This window comes from Polychytrium aggregatum (assembly GCF_025602895.1).
Source record: "Polychytrium aggregatum strain JEL109 chromosome Unknown BJ171scaffold_13, whole genome shotgun sequence".
NCBI lineage: Eukaryota > Fungi > Chytridiomycota > Chytridiomycetes > Polychytriales > Polychytrium > Polychytrium aggregatum.
The window spans coordinates 45,093-61,626 of NW_026516215.1; the positions used below are offsets into that span (position 1 = coordinate 45,093).

At 59.5% G+C, this 16,534-nt stretch overlaps 7 protein-coding genes across 7 annotated transcripts; 6 read left to right on the forward strand and 1 right to left on the reverse strand.

Annotated features, from left to right (window-relative positions):
• Nucleotides 1-54: 54 nt before the first annotated feature.
• Nucleotides 55-1,090, forward strand: BJ171DRAFT_50919 (uncharacterized protein). Its single transcript, XM_053111357.1, has 3 exons — nt 55-184; nt 351-821; nt 939-1,090. Exons 1-3 carry the CDS (start codon nt 160-162, stop codon nt 989-991), a joined length of 549 nt encoding a protein of 182 aa, XP_052967793.1. The 5' UTR covers nt 55-159; the 3' UTR covers nt 992-1,090.
• Nucleotides 956-3,826, forward strand: BJ171DRAFT_499431 (uncharacterized protein). Its single transcript, XM_053110460.1, has 6 exons — nt 956-1,363; nt 1,499-1,974; nt 2,110-2,320; nt 2,439-2,586; nt 2,769-3,762; nt 3,789-3,826. Exons 1-5 carry the CDS (start codon nt 1,190-1,192, stop codon nt 3,395-3,397), a joined length of 1,638 nt encoding a protein of 545 aa, XP_052967794.1. The 5' UTR covers nt 956-1,189; the 3' UTR covers nt 3,398-3,762; nt 3,789-3,826.
• A 400-nt stretch (nt 3,827-4,226) lies between these two features.
• On the forward strand, nt 4,227-5,093 carry BJ171DRAFT_422661 (glutathione S-transferase domain-containing protein; the record flags this gene model as incomplete). Its single annotated transcript, XM_053107558.1, has 2 exons — nt 4,227-4,424; nt 4,608-5,093. The coding sequence occupies 2 exons, from the start codon at nt 4,227-4,229 to the stop codon at nt 5,091-5,093; spliced, it is 684 nt and encodes a 227-aa protein (XP_052967795.1).
• A 524-nt stretch (nt 5,094-5,617) lies between these two features.
• BJ171DRAFT_580363 (kinase-like domain-containing protein) lies at nt 5,618-8,175 on the reverse strand (the record flags this gene model as incomplete). Its single annotated transcript, XM_053114036.1, has 5 exons — nt 5,618-6,207; nt 6,420-6,549; nt 6,659-6,745; nt 6,911-7,969; nt 8,119-8,175. The coding sequence occupies 5 exons, from the start codon at nt 8,173-8,175 to the stop codon at nt 5,618-5,620; spliced, it is 1,923 nt and encodes a 640-aa protein (XP_052967796.1).
• Nucleotides 8,176-8,707: 532 nt separating this feature from the next.
• BJ171DRAFT_613696 (uncharacterized protein) lies at nt 8,708-10,326 on the forward strand (the record flags this gene model as incomplete). The annotated part of the gene is made up of 2 exons (XM_053115302.1): nt 8,708-8,870; nt 9,159-10,326. The coding sequence occupies 2 exons, from the start codon at nt 8,708-8,710 to the stop codon at nt 9,899-9,901; spliced, it is 906 nt and encodes a 301-aa protein (XP_052967797.1). The 3' UTR covers nt 9,902-10,326.
• A 1,209-nt stretch (nt 10,327-11,535) lies between these two features.
• On the forward strand, nt 11,536-13,680 carry BJ171DRAFT_499438 (uncharacterized protein). Its single transcript, XM_053110461.1, has one exon. It carries the CDS (start codon nt 11,827-11,829, stop codon nt 13,195-13,197), a length of 1,371 nt encoding a protein of 456 aa, XP_052967798.1. The 5' UTR covers nt 11,536-11,826; the 3' UTR covers nt 13,198-13,680.
• Nucleotides 13,681-13,844: 164 nt separating this feature from the next.
• On the forward strand, nt 13,845-16,422 carry BJ171DRAFT_499439 (Calreticulin family-domain-containing protein). Its single transcript, XM_053110462.1, has 8 exons — nt 13,845-14,023; nt 14,127-14,228; nt 14,422-14,541; nt 14,691-14,771; nt 14,959-15,104; nt 15,249-15,609; nt 15,718-16,114; nt 16,193-16,422. Exons 1-8 carry the CDS (start codon nt 13,939-13,941, stop codon nt 16,278-16,280), a joined length of 1,380 nt encoding a protein of 459 aa, XP_052967799.1. The 5' UTR covers nt 13,845-13,938; the 3' UTR covers nt 16,281-16,422.
• Nucleotides 16,423-16,534: the final 112 nt, after the last annotated feature.

Below are 16,534 nucleotides of genomic sequence, written 5' to 3' on the forward strand. Positions count from 1 at the left end.
TCCGCTTCGCCGTCGCATCTCCAGACCCCCCGATCGAGACCAGTGCATCAGCACCGAGCGACCCCGTCGGCCCCGAGCACCGCACCCAGAGCCCATAATCCAGAGCCAGCACCTCTCACACAACGCCGCCGTTTCCGTGTGGCCCTCTGAACCGGCACCATGGAGTTTACATCGCAGAGAGTCGGTAAGAACCCAACTGGACCGACAGTCGACGGGACAGTCTATATCGATATCGCCCAGATGCATCGGCTCTGGGGCCGTTCATGGCCTCGGGCGCTGGTGTGCGCTTCTATGCAGATTCCCCCCTCCCGCACGCCGCTGCTGTTTAATCACTCGCCAAACTGCCCCAGACAAAACAACCACCAAGTTTGCCCCAAAGCTCAAACCAAAGGCGCCTGTCAAGAAACCTGCAGCCTCGCCACGCCTGACGCCTGCAACTCCCGGAAATGCAGGCACTCCGTTGGTCGAGTCGCTGCCTCCTGCGTCGCAAGAATCGGTCCTGCCGACATTGTCGACACAGCCTGACCTGCCTCCGACACCGCTGACTCTTCCAAGCATAACGATCACCGCCCCGCCTCACGGTGCTGCCAGCGATGTCCAAAAGTCGCCCCGAAAGACATCGCCGCTGCGGAATCGAGCGCCGTCGCCTCCCAAGCTTGTTATTCCGCCACCCGCATCGCCCACCCGGATCTCGGACGGCTTTGCGGCTTCTCAAGAAAGCATGATTCTCGTCAGCCCCCGCCCCAGCGATGATCGATCCTCAAAAGCGTCGCAAACTCAGCCAGGACGAACCGGTACAGCGCACGAAAGCGAGACCAAACGTAGGACTGCTGTGCGCCGCGGATTTGCAACCGGCTCTCAGTCATCGAGAATCGGGTATGTTGGATATGCAACCGGCTCGATCGACTGACTCATCGCGCCTGCTCTCGCTTCCCCAGTCCCAACATCTCCGTCGCAGTCACAAGCCAAGAAGAATGTGAGTCGTGTATAGCCCGAGGCCGACATCCGTGAGATCGTTACATGGAACCGATCGATAAGTGCGTCAGCGGCCCTGTTATGACCTGTCGATGCTGTGCCATCTCTTCAGGTTCGCTTCCAGCTCGACTCCGAAGACAGCACCAAGGACCAATCCCAGCGGGATACTGGATACACAACTTCGGAGGACGAATCGCGCTCGGGGTCGTCGAGTATGGCCAAGTCAGCTTTGAAGCGCAAGCCGACAAGCCCCGAGAGCAAAGCCTCCTCACCGATCCAGAAGCGATATCGTGCTCTTGTGACGGACAACCGTTTCCTGGACGACGAAGATGATTTCAGTCACTACGAGTATACCCCTGCGGCAAAGCCCGCGCCGATGCCGCCCACGGTGTGTATGTGAGCATGGCCCGCTGCATGCCAACAATCGTCTGCACATATGAGTCGAAGCCAAAGCCAAGGCCAAAGCCAAAGCCAAGGCCAAGGCCAAAGCAACTCACCCCCGTGCACATGCGCCCGTATTCAGCTCAAGTCCACCAAAGGCATAGCCATCACGGTCCCCGGGCAGGCGGTCAGCCGGAAGCCCGAAGCGTCTCCGACACTCAAGCCGGTCTCGCCTCGCCTCAAGCCATCGTTTTCGCCGCGGATAAAGCCTATGGGATCGCCGCGGCTCGCGAGTGCGCTGGAGCCCTTGCCGCCCATGGTGCTGGCCGATGCTGCAGACAGCGAGCCGAGTGTGATCGAAGTTGACAACGAGGAGCTTCCGATATCAGGCTTCAGCCTGCGGCAGTTGATCGACTCGCCGTTCCGCCGCGGAAAGATGTCCCAAAAAATGATGGAGTATCTCGAGAGCAAGAAGTCTATGCGTAGACAGTCTCCCGCATTGAGATCAAGGTCGGGAACGCCGGTCTCGGAGCGAGCCGCATCGCCCATGAGCATCAAGTCGGACGGGCCCGAGCCAGCAGAGGATTCGGACGACTCCAAGCAGGACATCAAGCCCAGGTCAGGACCTCGATCGGAGCGAGCAGACACACGATGCCAGTTTAGCCAGGCTTGACGCAGCATCCGCCACGACGTCAACTTCCGGCTGTGAACGGGACCTGCAACAGCACTGACTCTCCCTCTCTCGTACAACAGTGTCTCGTCGTTTGGGCCGCAGATCCGAATCGTCAACGGCCAGATTGTGGTCGACGAGCAATCTCTGATGATTGCCGACGATGCTCAATCTGAAATCGGCGAGATGGAGGAGGTGGACGAATCGGACCGCCATATCACCAGTGCTTCCTTCTCACGGAAGCCGCGGATAGTCGGCAAATGGACAAAGGAAGAAACCAGGCTGTTTTACGACGTAAGTGTGTGCATGGGTACCATGTCCCATACACGCTGCATGATGATCCGACTGAGGCCGAAGCTGGCAACAGTAAACACAAATACACTGCTCATAAGCTGCTTCTCGGGATCCCCAGGCTCTGTCCATGTTTGGCACCGATTTCAATCTCATCTCCAAGATGTTTCCTGGCAAGAATCGGACACTGCTGAAACGCAAGTATCGGCTGGAGGAGCGACTCCATGGTAGCTTGGTCACCAAGGCGCTGAGACATCGCAAGACACCAGGTATCCACCGAAGGCTGAGCGGCACGGATCGTTGGATTGGAGAGATGCCCGGCGGTGTATACTGCAGCTAGCACGGCGGTTACTCTCGACCTTGGTGGCGATGCCGTACCGGCTTGCCCAGGCGGCAGATGCATCCGAGGATCTACCTTGATCCACTGAACACTGCATTCGCTCTCTGACAGACCAGGACGTTCTCGAGACCATGGAACTGCGGGCCAACCAAGAGCGCTCGCTGCGGGAGGCCGAGCAACAGGCCCTCGGCACCCTGCCAGATCCTCAAGGACAGTCCCTGGCGGCTGGTGAGCGCCCTGCTGAAGAAGGGCCACCCGCTTCAGATTCGGAGGAGCGCACCGAGCTCAAGAACGAAATCATCCAGAGCACAAGAGACCATGCGAGCCTGCGGCAAGTCCCTGTTGTGGGGGCTCGGTCGGGGCCGCCTGTCGTTGCTTCGAGCCGTGCGGCAGAGCCTGCAAGAACAGAGCCCGCAAGAGCAGAGCCCGGCACCTCGAGGACAGAGACAAGCGCAGGACCCGATGCCGATACGGCCGCGGCAGCCGACGGGAGCCAGGCCGAATCCAAAACGAACCAAGGCGGGCCCGATGCCACCGAAGCCGAGGCTGCGACTACCAAGCCGACATCATCGCCAGCCCAAGCCATGCTGCCGGTGCTCTCGGAAAAGGTCATGGCGCTTATCTCGAGCCCAGTGTCTCGGATGGTCGGCAAAGGCAGCCGGACTGGGTTTGCACCAAAGATCGTCAAGAAGAAAGCAAAAGGCGTGCCCATGAAGCAGGACCCCGCGCCGACAGACTGAATCCGGCGTCGTTGTTGGGCGTCCTCTCTTCCCGTCCGCCGGCTCTCTTCCCCCCTCCAGAGCCGAAAAACAGCAGGCAGAACAAGATTGGTCAGCCAGCCATGCAGGTGTAGGGCCGTCGCGACGTCTGGTCATGGCCTCCTGGGACCAGATCGCCGAGGGGCCAATGCTTGGCGCGCGGCATCTTGGTTTGTCCATTTTTCCCGACACTGCAACAAGACCCCCGACGCCGGGCTCGATGGCCTGCACATGCAACAGCAGCAACCCTCCGTGTCGGCCGATCGGACCAATACAGCGTTTTCCAGGCTCTCTGCGAGGGCCAGCACGAGCAACATTGCTGCCGGGTCGAGGGAACTTGGACAGCCAGCGCGGCGAGGGAACTTGGACAGCCAGCGCGGCGAGGCAGACCGCGGGTGCAGTGCTCTGCCGGTGCATCTGGATTTTGACGCAGGGAGCAGGTCTCCTTGCCGTTGCGAGGATCGACCTGACCGGAGGCACTAACATCGACTCAGGCCGGAAGCACCGGCAGCAGCAGCCCCTTCCCTCCCTCCTTCCTTCCTTCCTGTCTTCCTCCCTTCCTTCCTCTCCACATGCACCGGAGGCTTGGGCACCACCCGCCCGAGCAGGGCATTTGTCATTGGAAAAACATTTTTCCGCCAGTCCGCCAAGTACAAAAAGGCGCGGGTTGATTCACTGCCTGATCCAGCCAGCAACCCATCGGCCCGCCTCTTCGTCGCCCAGCCTCATTGACCCATCTCGCCAGCGGCAACCTGCATCTGCACCGACATCCGCACCCGCACCCGCACCCGCACCCGCATCTCATCCAGCCATGGCGACCGTGATCCTTCACCACCTCAACAACTCGCGCTCCCAGCGCATCATCTGGTTCCTCGAGGAGCTGGGTGTCAACTACGAAATCAAAAAGTACATGCGTGGGCCTGACAAGCTCGCTCCCAAGGAGCTGCGCGAGGTTCATCCCCTTGGCAAGAGCCCCGTCATCACCGATGGCGACCTTACGATTGCCGAGGTACGGCCCGCAGCTCTGTCCGCCAGACGCTCGCTGATCTGAGGCTTGCTCCATTTATGTCGCTCCCCACGGTCCTGGAGCAAAAGAGTCCTTGGTGAACCGTGCAGTGTTTCTCACCCCGACATGATCTGGCTACCGTTACTGACTTGGTCGCTCACTTACTTGCTTCGTGATCTCACCCAGTCCGGCGCAATTGTCGAGTATCTTGGTGAAAAATACGGCAATGGCAAGTTCGTCCCAACCCAAGGCACCCGCCAATACTACGACTACAAGTACTGGCTCCACTTTGCCGAGGGCTCGATGATGCCGCCGCTGGTGATGTCGCTGGTCTTCTCGGAGATCGAGCGCCGGTCGCCCTGGCTGGTGTCGCCCATCACCCGGGCCATCAGCAACACCATCCATGACTCGCTCATCATCCCTGGCATCACCAACCAGCTCGGATTCATCGAGCAGCACCTCTCCAAGAACGCCTGGTTTGCTGGCGACGATATTTCGGGGGCCGACATTCAGATGAGCTTCCCCGTCGAGGCCGTCCTGAAGAGCGATCGCGGCAACGGTCGCCTGGCTGCCCTCGTTGGACCCAACACCAAAGCCTGGATGGAAAAGATCCATGCTCGTCCGGCCTACAAGCGGGGTCTGGAGAAGGGTGGTGAATATGCCTATGCCTAGGCATGGCCATATACACCGCCCCTCCCGGATCTGTCTGCTGCCAGTTTCGTTGGAATTGCTCCCCTTTCGTAGGAGCAGTCGCGAGTTCCACTGATGGCGCACCAACATGGCCATCGATCTGGCTTGCTCTCTCGAAAGCCAACCAGATATACGAGGTCGATTCCAGGATATGTTTTTCTTTGTACAAACTTGTTTCTTTCTTTTTCTCTCCCCGTCGCCTGTGGATCTCTTGTCGTCTGCTTTATTGATTTCGTTGCCTTTGAGATTGGCCCTCCTCATCCCTCGACTGCATGGCTTGGTCCGTCACTCAACAATATGACAACGATAAACGCCCCCCGATACCTTCGCCGACCTGCACTGAACCATAGACCTTGGGCGCAAATCGTAGCGCACCTCCTACGCAGTCGGAGTACTGTGTGCCGACTGGCCATCCAGGCAAACAAAGCTTCAGTCCACCCCGATCGCTCCGACTTGTCTGTTCGATAGACTCGCGAGCCAGCAGGACCTCAGCGCTTGCCTTGAACTCAGCCGTCATCGTCGCTGGAGCCGTCGATCGTAGCGAAGCGATCGGCAACGGCGAGACGCTGCGGCTCCTCCCAGTGCTTCGAGTCGACCCTTCGCATCCGCTTTGCCTCTGCGTCGCGATGTATCTTATCGGCACTGGCCAGCGAGAACATCGAGGTGTAGTCCTTGAAGATCTCTGTCTTGGGCACTGCCAGCAACGACATGGAGACGTACGGCGAGTACGGGGGCTTGAGGATAAAGTCCGGAACCTTGACCCATGGCCCGATTCCGACCAAGATCTGATCCTTGGCCTTGGCACGGTTGAACCAAGGATGGCACTTGATATCCGTTGCGCCGTGCCAGGAGCCCAGCCTCTCGCCGAGCTTTGGAACAAGCAACCGAGCCAGGAGGTCGTTGGTGTAGACCTTGAGGTACGACTTTGGCAGCAGGGACCGATAGCGCAGCCGGATCTGGTCGAGATAGGATTCCATGTGGTCGCATCGGCCAAAGGGCACTTCGCCGCAGACCATCTCGTAGATGAGGATGCCATACGCCCACCAGTCCATGGATTTTTTGATGACCTGCTCCAGGATGGCCTCGGGAGACAGATCTATCTCGCAGGGTAAGAAGTAATGAGGGGGGCGGGCGTGAAGAGCCGGGTCAAAATCGGAGGGGGAGAAGTATCATCGGGCGTGAACGGATGAGTGCGAGCAATGTGAATCGGCAATGCGAGCCGGACTGCATGTTTTGCCGAGAGTATCACCAACCGAGCAAGCCGAGAAACGAGCAAGTGGACCCGCTCGACCGGGCTGGAGTACCTACATCCGTGGACAGGATACGGCGGCAGCAGCACCGTGCCTTCTGGCGCTGCCTGGTCAAAGTTGTTCAGTCGAATGTGGCCGTCCTTGTAGACCATCACGGTGTCAGTTCTGAGGTTCCCGAGAACAACACCCTGGAGAGTGGGAGATTGGGTTGGGAGAGTCGTCATTCGGCTGACCAAATGGCTCACAAAGCCAAGAAGGCACCCATGCAGCCAAAAGTAACCACAAGCACATTGCAACCGAGCCACTTGCCATAGTATCGTGCAGGTACTCGAGAGCGACAAGGATCTCGGCCGCATAGAACCGAGCGTCCATTTCCGAAAAGATCTGCAGTAGCCAGAACGAGAGCTCGCCACTTTAATTTGACTCAACGGCCCCGGTCAAGCACTCTTGACTAGCTCGCGCGCTTGTCGCTGCCCATCAAATGCGACAAAGGCCGCGGGACAGCGAATGCCGCTGCATCGAGAGCAATGGCTTCTTTGAAGCACCCACCCCATCCGGCTGCATCTTCAGGACCTGTCTGACCGACATTTCGCAGTGCTCGGTAACCTTGTAATAGTTCAGGTCATCGCAAAAGTAGCAAAGTAGCTGGCTCACGAACGGGGAGCGCAGCTGGGCTATGATGGATACTTCCCGCTCAACTCGGCGATCGAGGTCGGGGTCGAGCTTGCGGGTCGTCAGGATCTCAAACTTGACGGGCTCGGCCTTGATCTGCTCGACCAGGATGGCCAGCCGGGCCTCGGACAACTCCTTGAAGAACAGAGATTCGTGCTCGTAGAGGTACTTGAAGGCCAGCTCCTTGGGGCTCCGCAGCTCGTCAATGACCGTTTCGAGGCACTGGGCGAGATCCTCGCGGAAGCCGTGCGCGACCTGATCGACAAACTCAGCGATGATGCTGAGCAGCTTCCGGGCGACCTGCGGGATGATGTGCCGGAAGAGGGCGTCCTCGACGGCGTGCTTGAACTTTTGGTACCGGGCGTGGTCGCCGTTGATGAGCAGGATGGCGTTGCGGTCGGGCTCGACCTCCTCCTCGTCCTCAGAGACCTCGCGGGCAAGCACCCGCAGCTCCTGGACGGTAGCATTCAGCTTGAGCTCCAGGACCTTCTCGGCGCTGATGATGCGGACGGTCTCGCGGCCGGCAACGATCTCGGGAACCTCGATGGGTCCAAGAGTCTGCCCCTGGGTATAGAGCCGCATCATGCGCACCGTGCTCAAGATCCGCGAGCGGTCGCCAAACTTGTCGCGAATGATTTGTTGCAGGATATACACGATGGATTTGCGGATGGCCTGGGCGAGCGGCTTGTCGTCCATCACGACCTTCCAGTCATGCATGGCCTGGATGCCACGGGCCGAACTGACCGACGCGACATGGGCCTCGGCCTCGTACCCATGGTTGGATCTGTGTTGGTGGGTGCCTGGTATGGGCCGAAAGTCGGCAATGGTGTAGCCCAGCGGGTTGAGGTCGAGGGAGATATGTTCCGATTCTCTGCCGCCGGAACTCGGACGACCATCGACGACAGCGGTGCTCGAGGCACGTCGGGTCTCGGCGAGCTGGGATCTCGAGTGGGTACGAGCCGGATGGAGATTGGCCGAGGAGGATGCTGTCGAAGTCCTGATGGAGTCTGTCCGGGATTGCGACGTGCGTGCAAGCCGGGTGCTTGAGCGGGTGAAGAGCGGCTGGGACCGGGAAATACTCTCACGCGAGCCAGAGACAGGAGGGCCTTGCGGACGATTCGGGGCTCGCGATGCAAGTGCATGGCTGCTATACGATACCGCAGACTTGTAGCTCTGCAGGGGCGGCAACGACGCCATTGGTGCTGGTGCTGGTGCTGGTGGAGATGAGTTTATTATGCACGAAATCAAACGGGGCACTTCAACATGTGGATTGAATGGGGTTGATCGGCCGCTGGCTGAATAACTTTGATCGGTACTCGGACCCAACGAGATCCGCTCGCTGGGGGCCATCAAGCGATTTGGCTCTTTGCCCTCATCCGTTGGGAGTCCTCTTGCCCTGGCTTGCAGGTACTGCATCTGCATCTGCATCTGCATCAAGACTTGCCGACACTGATGCAGCTTGCATGATGGTCCAGATGAATCTGCTGCACGACTGATATCACCCGTACATCTCTAGTATCGCCAGCATCGTTCCCATCGCAACAGGCTGGTGGCGCAGCGCGCTGGGACTCATCTGGCCGGGCCCTGTCACAACCTCCTGTCGCAACCCCCAGTTGCAGCTCTGGCCATCATCTGTCCACCCAGCCATCACGACAGCTTGCACTCGCTCCTGCCATGCCGTCCGTCGCCGAGGCAGCAGCAGCCCCTGACTGGGAAGTGTATGACCGCATCTCGATTGCCCGTCCGCCGTCCGGCGCACCAGCCATCAAGGAAGGATCGCCCAGCTTCATCCTGATTATGGGGTGGATGAACGGCAGCTTCCGATACGTATCCAAATGTAAGTGGCGGCTGGGCAGACCGAGGGTGGGGATGGAAGGGAAGGAGCAAAGGCCGGCTGATGAGATGGCAGGCGGACTGATGAGGCGGCAGGCGGACTGATGAGATGGACTGCGGGTGGCAGATGACCAGGGTGGGCGACATGGCCAGTGGGCCGAGCCAGAGTGCCGAGCCAAAGGCGAAAGAGCGCTGAGCCGACTGAGCCTGAGCCGGAGGACGGCAGCAGCCGGCCAAGGACCACCAGCCGGCACCGAGCATGCTTTTTGACGACTCTGCATCACCCGCACAGATGCACCGTGGTATCTCGAGCGAGGCTATACTGTCGGCATCGTCCTTTCAGAGTCCGAGAACTTTTACATGTCGGAAGCCGACCTGATTGCCAAGTACAAGGGCGTCGTGACGGCGCTGGAGCAGTACGGGCTCCTGAATGGCAGCGAAACGTACACCGGACCCCGCAAGTCCTGCATCATCCATGTGTTTTCCAACGGCGGCGTCAGCGCACTCCACTTTGTCCTTCGGGCCGCGGGCATGCCTCAACCAACGGTGCACTCGGTCCAAACGGGCGAATTTCCAGAGGCCGAGAGGGTGCCTCCATCGCTTGCCATCGCCGGAGTGATTGCCGACTCCTGTCCTGGACACGGCGATTTTGTCCCGACCGTCAAGGCCTTCACCGGCAGCCTGCGCAACCCGGTGGTGTGGGCGATTGGCATTGTCTTGGCGACGGGACTGTTCGTCGGGTATCGCTGCTACGGAGCGCTGACAAAGTCCGGCGACCCGCTCATCTTCTTTGGCTCGCTGTTCTCGAACCCGTCTGTCCTCGAGCCATCGGCCCCGCAGCTCTATCTGCACTCGGCCAAGGACGATTTGGTGCTGGAGAGCCACATCGAAGCGCACCTGGAGCGACTCCAGACCCGCGGGTTTTCGGCCCAAGTTCGCAAGTGGGAGGACTCTGGACACGTCCGCTTGATGAAGGATCACCCCGACGAATATTGGGAGGCGGTCTCGGCATTGCTGGCCAAATGGGCCGCATAATGGGGTGGACCACGATGCAGACCAGAGGACGGATCAGCAGATGGACCGGCAGCAGCGTGAATCCCCCCACGTCTCGAGTAGAATGGGTGCGATGGGGGGGGTTCCATTGGCAAATCAGTGGCAAGGCAGCAGGACGGGACAATATACTTGGGGAATAATTGCTCTGGAACTGGTATCTGCGGCATCCGCGGCATCTGCGGGCACGATGCCGGTGTCGTGATGCTTGCAAAGGCCAGTGTCCCGATGCTTGCAAATACCTCGCTGGCACCGCTTCGACCACCAGTATGATCCGCGGCAGAGCAGCTGAGAACGGTCACGATGGAGGGGCCAAAGGACCCGGTGCATGCCGCCAAGGCATGCGGATGGGTCTGCAGACCGGGCCGGAGCAGACTCGGCTCCCCTCTGCCATGCCCTGTGACGACGGGCGATGCTGGCGGTGCAATGCCTTGGCACGGCCCCAGGCCAGTTCCGGACGGGATGGGCATGGGGGCTATCTGCAGTGACATTATCACAAATGGGATTATTACAAATGGCAGTATCACAAATGGCAGTATCACAAATGGGATTATCACAAATGGGATTATCACAAATGGGATTATCACAATCGTTCTTGACATGTCTGCGGGCGCAACCGACAATTCAGAGGTGGCCGCCATGGCAAGATCGATCAGGACATGAACCCTTTCCGCAATCGGCACCATCGCCACCAGGGCAATCGCAGTTTCTGCCGTGGCCACAGCGTCCCCCCTCACACAGGCACATCCACCCCCCCCCGGCTGCAAACTTGTCCGGTGGGCCGGCGCACCAATCGGCGCACCAATCGGCGCACCAATCGGCGCATCAATCGGCCGGGCCTTGGTTGCAGGCGAACACCTTGTTGGGCGCTGCATGGCGGCGTCGTTGTCCCGGGATGGTTGTGCCGAGGTTGAAGCGGCGCTGGAATGTTGTTAGCGAGCTGGGTGGTTGTTTGCGGACCGGTGGTGTTGGACGGTGCAATCGGCGAGTCGGGATCGCAGGCTTTGCCCTCATGGCTGCAGCGATTGCGCCCGCCCAGCCCGGTGGTGTTGCTTGGCCGTCCCATCCATCCATTCCATCCGATCTCACTCGCGCAGTCCCCGTTGCCGCTGAACGGCCGATCATTGCCGCCGCTTGTCCACGCTTCCCCACTCATCGGACACAGCAGCGCCGGCTGCAGAGTCTGCGGGTGCGATTCCTCCCACAGCGCACAACCAGCGGTGTGAGCAAATGCAATTCCATGCAATTCCATGCAACGCCATTCAATGCAATGCAATTCCATGCAATGCAATTCCATGCAATGCAATTCCATGCAATGCAATTCCATGCATTAACTCCATGTATCAAATGCGACAACAAATGCCATCATCAACAACAAATGCCATCATCATCATCATCATCACCACCACCAGACGGCCTCCATGCCCAACAAGGCCCGTGCGCTTGTTGCTTGCCCCGGCCCACTCCTGCCCGCGGCGGTTGGTGCAGGGCATGACTCCATGTCGCCGCCCACCTGACACCGGCTCTGGTCTCCGTTGCAGTCCTTCGCGGCCGCGATCTGACCCCCCCCCTTTTGAATCCTCTGCTCTGCTGTCTTCTGCTTTCTTCTGCTTTCTTCTGCTTTCTTCTGCTCTGCTCAGCCCTGCTCTGCCAATTCAGCTCTGCCTGCTCTTTCTGCTGCTGCCGCTGACAGCCAGCCTCAGTCGATCTTGTCCGTGTCCGCATCCGCATCCTGCCCACTGGCTTCATCAGTCCGTCGTCCTGCTCGTTCGGCCACCAAATAAAAGCCCGCCGCCCACCCCCTGCTCTCGGCCTCCGGATCGACGTTTTCATACCCGCACCGCCTCCAGACCGACAGCCCGCCTCGCTCTCCCTGGTTCGTCTCAAGTTTGCCTCTCGGCACTTTCAGCATGCTGTCATCCCACGCCTCTCCTCGCTCCCCTCGAGCACATCGCTTCCAGGGGTTGCCTCTGTCGCCTCTGGCCACCACCACCGAGGCCCTGCTGAGCGACATCGATGCCGCCATCAACGACTTGGCCGTCGAGGCCGAGGATATGCGCTCCCCTCTCGACCGCCCCGCTGCCCTGTCGACGGCGGCGCCGCCGAGCCCTATCGAGTCCCGCCGGGTCCTGGAATCCCAGGGCCATCCGCGGCCCAGCCGCCGGCCTTACATCGGTCCGGTCGTTTCGTCCATCATTGGCTCTGGCGATTACTGGGGCTACCTCCAGCGCGCTCGTCCGCACTCCGACCCCATCGTCACCCACAAGCTCTTCTTCCTCCTGCAAAACTACACCCTCTACGTCTACAAGCAGTACCACCCAAACGTCTCTGCCATCGACCACATGGAGCTCACCGCCTTCTCGACCGCCGAGGTCGGCCACGCTGGGCTGTGGGTCGTTGACCTGTCGGAGGATGGCCGTCCCGAGCCTCTCACCCCGCTTTCCCCCCGATTCGAGCGGCTGCCGTCCAAGCGGATATGGTCGCTCCACTGCACCAACCGCGATGAGATGCTGGCCTGGCTCGAGGTCTTTCGCTCGGCCATCTCCCGGCTGCAGAACGGCGCCGAGCCCATTCGCCATCCGTCGCCCCAGCCGTCACCCCAGCCATCCCTGGCCCTTGGTCGCTCACGCTCGCTCTCGGACCGACCTAGAGCCCGCGACTCGCAGAGCCCGCACTCCCCGCAGTCGCCGAGCCGACCACCGCTACCGGATATGCTGAGGCATCCCTCCAACACCTCCGACAGCCTTGAGGCCTTCCGGGTTGGCGGCGCGCGGCGGCCCTCCAATGCCTCGACAGACCTCAGTTCCGGAGGCGATCCTGCCACGCCGGTTCGCCGCACCCCGCCCCTGGGCTCGCTCGATGCCCGCGGCCATCGCCGGACAGGCTCCTCGGCCTCCAACTCGGGTGCCTACTCAACCATGCGCTCGGTGCCGGGCGCTGCCTTTCCTGTCTCTCCTGCCATGGCCGAGGGGCTTCCGCACCCAGGCGGATCTCCTGCATCGTCATTCTCGGGCTCCGTTCAGGTGCCGACCATGGCTGGTTCGTACACCGAGAGCAACACTCACATGGACCATGTCCGCAACTCGGTGCAGCCTCGCCCACAGCGCGGCAGCTCGCTGGACATACCCCGTCCCGGTGTTCCTGTCGACATCCAGGACGGACGTCGTCTGCAACAGGTTCGCATCAAGGACAACATCTTTGCCGGAAAGAGCCGAACAACAACAAAGCCCCCGATGATCAGCATCCTCAACATGACCTCGTTGACAACCGGTGCACTCTGAGGCACCGCGGTCTCGTCCTCTGCGATCTCGTCCTCCGCAATCCCGTCCTCCGCAATCTCGTCCTCCGTGGTCTCGTCCTCCGCGGACTTTCACCTTCCCCTTTTTGCTCTCTGGGATATTATTCTGTCGATCGTGCTTTGCTTCCTCTCCAGCCTGGGCATCTTGGTGTTGCCTGGCGCCTCTCCTTGCCATTGCTCTGCTTGTTTTGGGGCTCTCTTGATTTTGTGTATTGCTTTGACCTGGACTGCAGTCTCGGTTTCGGCCTGCAGTCTCGGCCTGCAGTCTCGGTCTGCAGTCTCGGATAGCGCACCAAGCCAGGCTTTTTTTTTTTTTGTCTGTGCAGCGCTATTGTTCCTGCGCCTAATCCTGGATTATTCGGGGCTCGCTTTCTGGTGGATTTCGTTCTTGTCTATATTTATTGCGCATCCAGCTTCCATCGTTCCTCTTTGAATGGAATATATGCACTGCTATGCATCCGGACAATCGGCACCGCACTGCCCCCATCGCCATGGAGCATGCAGAGCATGCAGCACACGCAGCTTCCCTCATGGAAGCAGATCGAAAGACGCTGTGGCCGCGCCAGCCAATCAGCGAATTGAGAGTGTCGCGCCTGCCCGCTCTCGCCAAATCCGGAAAGCGCGCTCGCATTTAAAGCCCTCGTTTGCAGACCTGCCCCTTGGTCGCCATCTGCCTCCGATCCTCCCGCCAGCCTCCGTCTCGCCCCATCCCCTCGCCTCCACAATGAAGTTGCTGCAGCTCGCCTCGCTCCTGGCCGTGCCCGCCCTGGTCGCCGCCGAGACCTACTTCAAGGAATCCTTCTCCGATGGTAAGGGGTCGTCGTCGCGCTCCCGGCTGCCGCCATGAGAGCGGTCGCAGCGGCTGTCCTGCCAGCCCAACCCAGTTACTCAGCCCACCTCCCGCTTCTTTAGATTCGTGGTCGTCGCGATGGGTCCAGTCCAAGGCCAAGGACGACTACGGTGTCTTTACTGTTTCTTCTGGAAAGTTCTATGCCGACAAGATCGAGAGCCGCGGTAAGTTATCCCCTCCCCTCGCTGCCGAGGTGTGTTGAGCCCGGCGGGTTGAAAGTTTGCGATCGCGCGCCTCCTGGCGGGGAGAGTGTTTGAGAAAGAGCCCGTTGATCTACCGCTCTCAGCCATGCGACCAGAGCCACTGGGCCAGTCTCTAATGCTCGCTCTCCTGCGGTTCCGTTTGCGCCTCTCACAGGTCTCCAGACCTCCCAGGACGCCAAGTTCTACTCCATCGCCGCTCCCTTCGAAAAGACCATCGACAACAAGAACAAGGATCTTGTTATCCAGTACTCTGCCAAGTTTGAGCAGAACATCGGTAGGGACACTTCTGCCGCCTCTGTTGTCTGCTGATCGAGCGAACCCGTCTTCGCGACAAATGGCGGGGTTGGATGTGTGAGCATCGTCGATCCGGTCTGATTCGGTCTGGCCTTCCCATCCGAACAAATGCTGTCCGCGCGCCAACAGACTGCGGCGGTGGCTACGTGAAGGTCCTGCCCCCTGGCTTCGATCCCGAGAACTTCACCGGTGACTCCGAGTACAACATCAGTAAGTTCATACTTGGAGCTCTGTCGACTCTGATGCACTCGAGCGCGACAAGATGCGGCGTTTACAGCCTGTGTTGTCGTCAGGGGACATTGATTTACACGTGGGTGGCCCGGAGCATCCGCCGGCCCTCTCCTTCTCGCGATCGTGTTCCGTACTGATCAGCTCCCTCCATTCCAAATCGCTCCAGTGTTTGGCCCCGATATCTGTGGCTCGTCCAAGCGCGTGCACGTCATCTTCAACCACAAGGGCACCAACCATCTCATCCAGAAGACCATTGAGCCCGGAAGCGATGAGCTCACTCATCTGTACACCCTCATCGTCAAGCCCGACCAGGTACGTATCGCCCTGCTGCTGCCCTTCGCTGCTTTGCAGCGGGCACGATATGTCTTCGACGGCACCCGCCAGCCGATCCACATGCGCCATCTGCTAACTGGCTTCAAAATGCTGCTTTCCCGCGACATGTGTGCACCTCTACAGACCTACCAGGTTCTTGTCGACAACGTCGAAAAGTCCTCCGGCAGCCTGACCGAGGACTGGAGCATTCTCCCTCCCAAGACCATCCCCGATCCTGATGCCAAGAAGCCCGAGGACTGGGTTGATGACGAGCTCATCGACGATCCTAGCGACAAGAAGCCTGCCGACTGGGAAGACGTCCCCGAGTACGTTGCCGATCCCGATGCCGTCAAGCCCGAGGACTGGGACGACGACATGGACGGTGACTGGGAGGCTCCCAAGATCCGCAACCCCGACTACAAGGGCGAGTGGACCCCCAAGAAGATTGCCAACCCCGAGTACAAGGGCCAGTGGGTGCACCCCCTGATTCCCAACCCCGAATACGGTATGTATAATCGATGCCAAGCTCCCATCCACAGTCGCACGCAAACGGCCGAGACCCAGAGCCGGTGCAACGCAGTGCAGCCGTGCTGATTCTATACACTCTATCCAGCCGAGGACTCGTCCCTGGGTCACTACAAGTCTGCTTTCATCGGCTTTGATCTCTGGCAAGTCAAGTCCGGCACCATCTTTGACGACATTATCGTCACCGACTCGATTGAGGAGGCCAAGAAGTTTGCCGAAGAGGGCTTTGAGGTCAAGCAGAAGGCTGAGCTCGAGGCCAAGAAGAAGATTGACGAGGAGGAGGCCAAGAAGGCTGAGGAGGAAGCCAAGAAGGCTGAGGAGGAAGCCAAGAAGGCTGAGGAGGAAGCCAAGGTCGATGCCGAGGAGCCCAAGACTGTCCGTCTCGAGGCTACCGAGGAGACCACCGAGGAGGTCGAGGCTGAGGAAGTTGTTGAAGAGACCAAGGAGACCAAGAAGGAAGAGGCCAAGAAGGAAACCAAGAAGGAAACCAAGAAGGAAGAGGCCAAGAAGGAAACCAAGAAGGAAACCAAGAAGGAAGAGGCCAAGAAGGAAACCAAGAAGGAAACCAAGAAGGAGACCAAGAAGGAGACCAAGGAGCCTAAGGCGACCGAGAAGGTCACCAAGGATGTCCCTGAGCACGAAGAGCTGTAGATATCCCACACCCACCACTCAGCCCTCGGTACCGAATCGATTTTCCCATGAGCTGAGCCTCTCTCTTTGTTGCATGGATCCTCTCCATCCCCTGCCTTTGTGACAGGCAATCAAATATACACAATTTACTTTGACACATGAAGCCAACGAGACACCGCCCTATCCCATACGCCAGCGGATTGCGCGATCGCCTGTGTCTAGCAAAAGGCCATATATATCCCGTTTCGTCTGGGGTGCGCTGTTCGGAATCACAT

Excerpts from the sequence above, each read along its gene's own strand:
- BJ171DRAFT_50919 (XM_053111357.1), top strand. The coding sequence starts at position 160 with ATGGAGTTTACATCGCAGAGAGTCG. Across the intron at positions 185-350 it reads GTTTACATCGCAGAGAGTCG|ACAAAACAACCACCAAGTTT; the intron begins GTAAGAACCCAA and ends AAACTGCCCCAG. Across the intron at positions 822-938 it reads GCACGAAAGCGAGACCAAAC|TCCCAACATCTCCGTCGCAG; the intron begins GTAGGACTGCTG and ends TCGCTTCCCCAG.
- BJ171DRAFT_499431 (XM_053110460.1), top strand. The coding sequence starts at position 1,190 with ATGGCCAAGTCAGCTTTGAAGCGCAAGCCGACAAGCCCCGAGAGCAAA. Across the intron at positions 1,364-1,498 it reads CCGCGCCGATGCCGCCCACG|CTCAAGTCCACCAAAGGCAT; the intron begins GTGTGTATGTGA and ends GCCCGTATTCAG. Across the intron at positions 2,321-2,438 it reads AAACCAGGCTGTTTTACGAC|GCTCTGTCCATGTTTGGCAC; the intron begins GTAAGTGTGTGC and ends CGGGATCCCCAG.
- BJ171DRAFT_499438 (XM_053110461.1), top strand. The coding sequence starts at position 11,827 with ATGCTGTCATCCCACGCCTCTCCTCGCTCCCCTCGAGCACATCGCTTC.
- BJ171DRAFT_499439 (XM_053110462.1), top strand. The coding sequence starts at position 13,939 with ATGAAGTTGCTGCAGCTCGCCTCGCTCCTGGCCGTGCCCGCCCTGGTC. Across the intron at positions 14,542-14,690 it reads CAAGTTTGAGCAGAACATCG|ACTGCGGCGGTGGCTACGTG; the intron begins GTAGGGACACTT and ends GCGCGCCAACAG. Across the intron at positions 15,105-15,248 it reads TCATCGTCAAGCCCGACCAG|ACCTACCAGGTTCTTGTCGA; the intron begins GTACGTATCGCC and ends GCACCTCTACAG.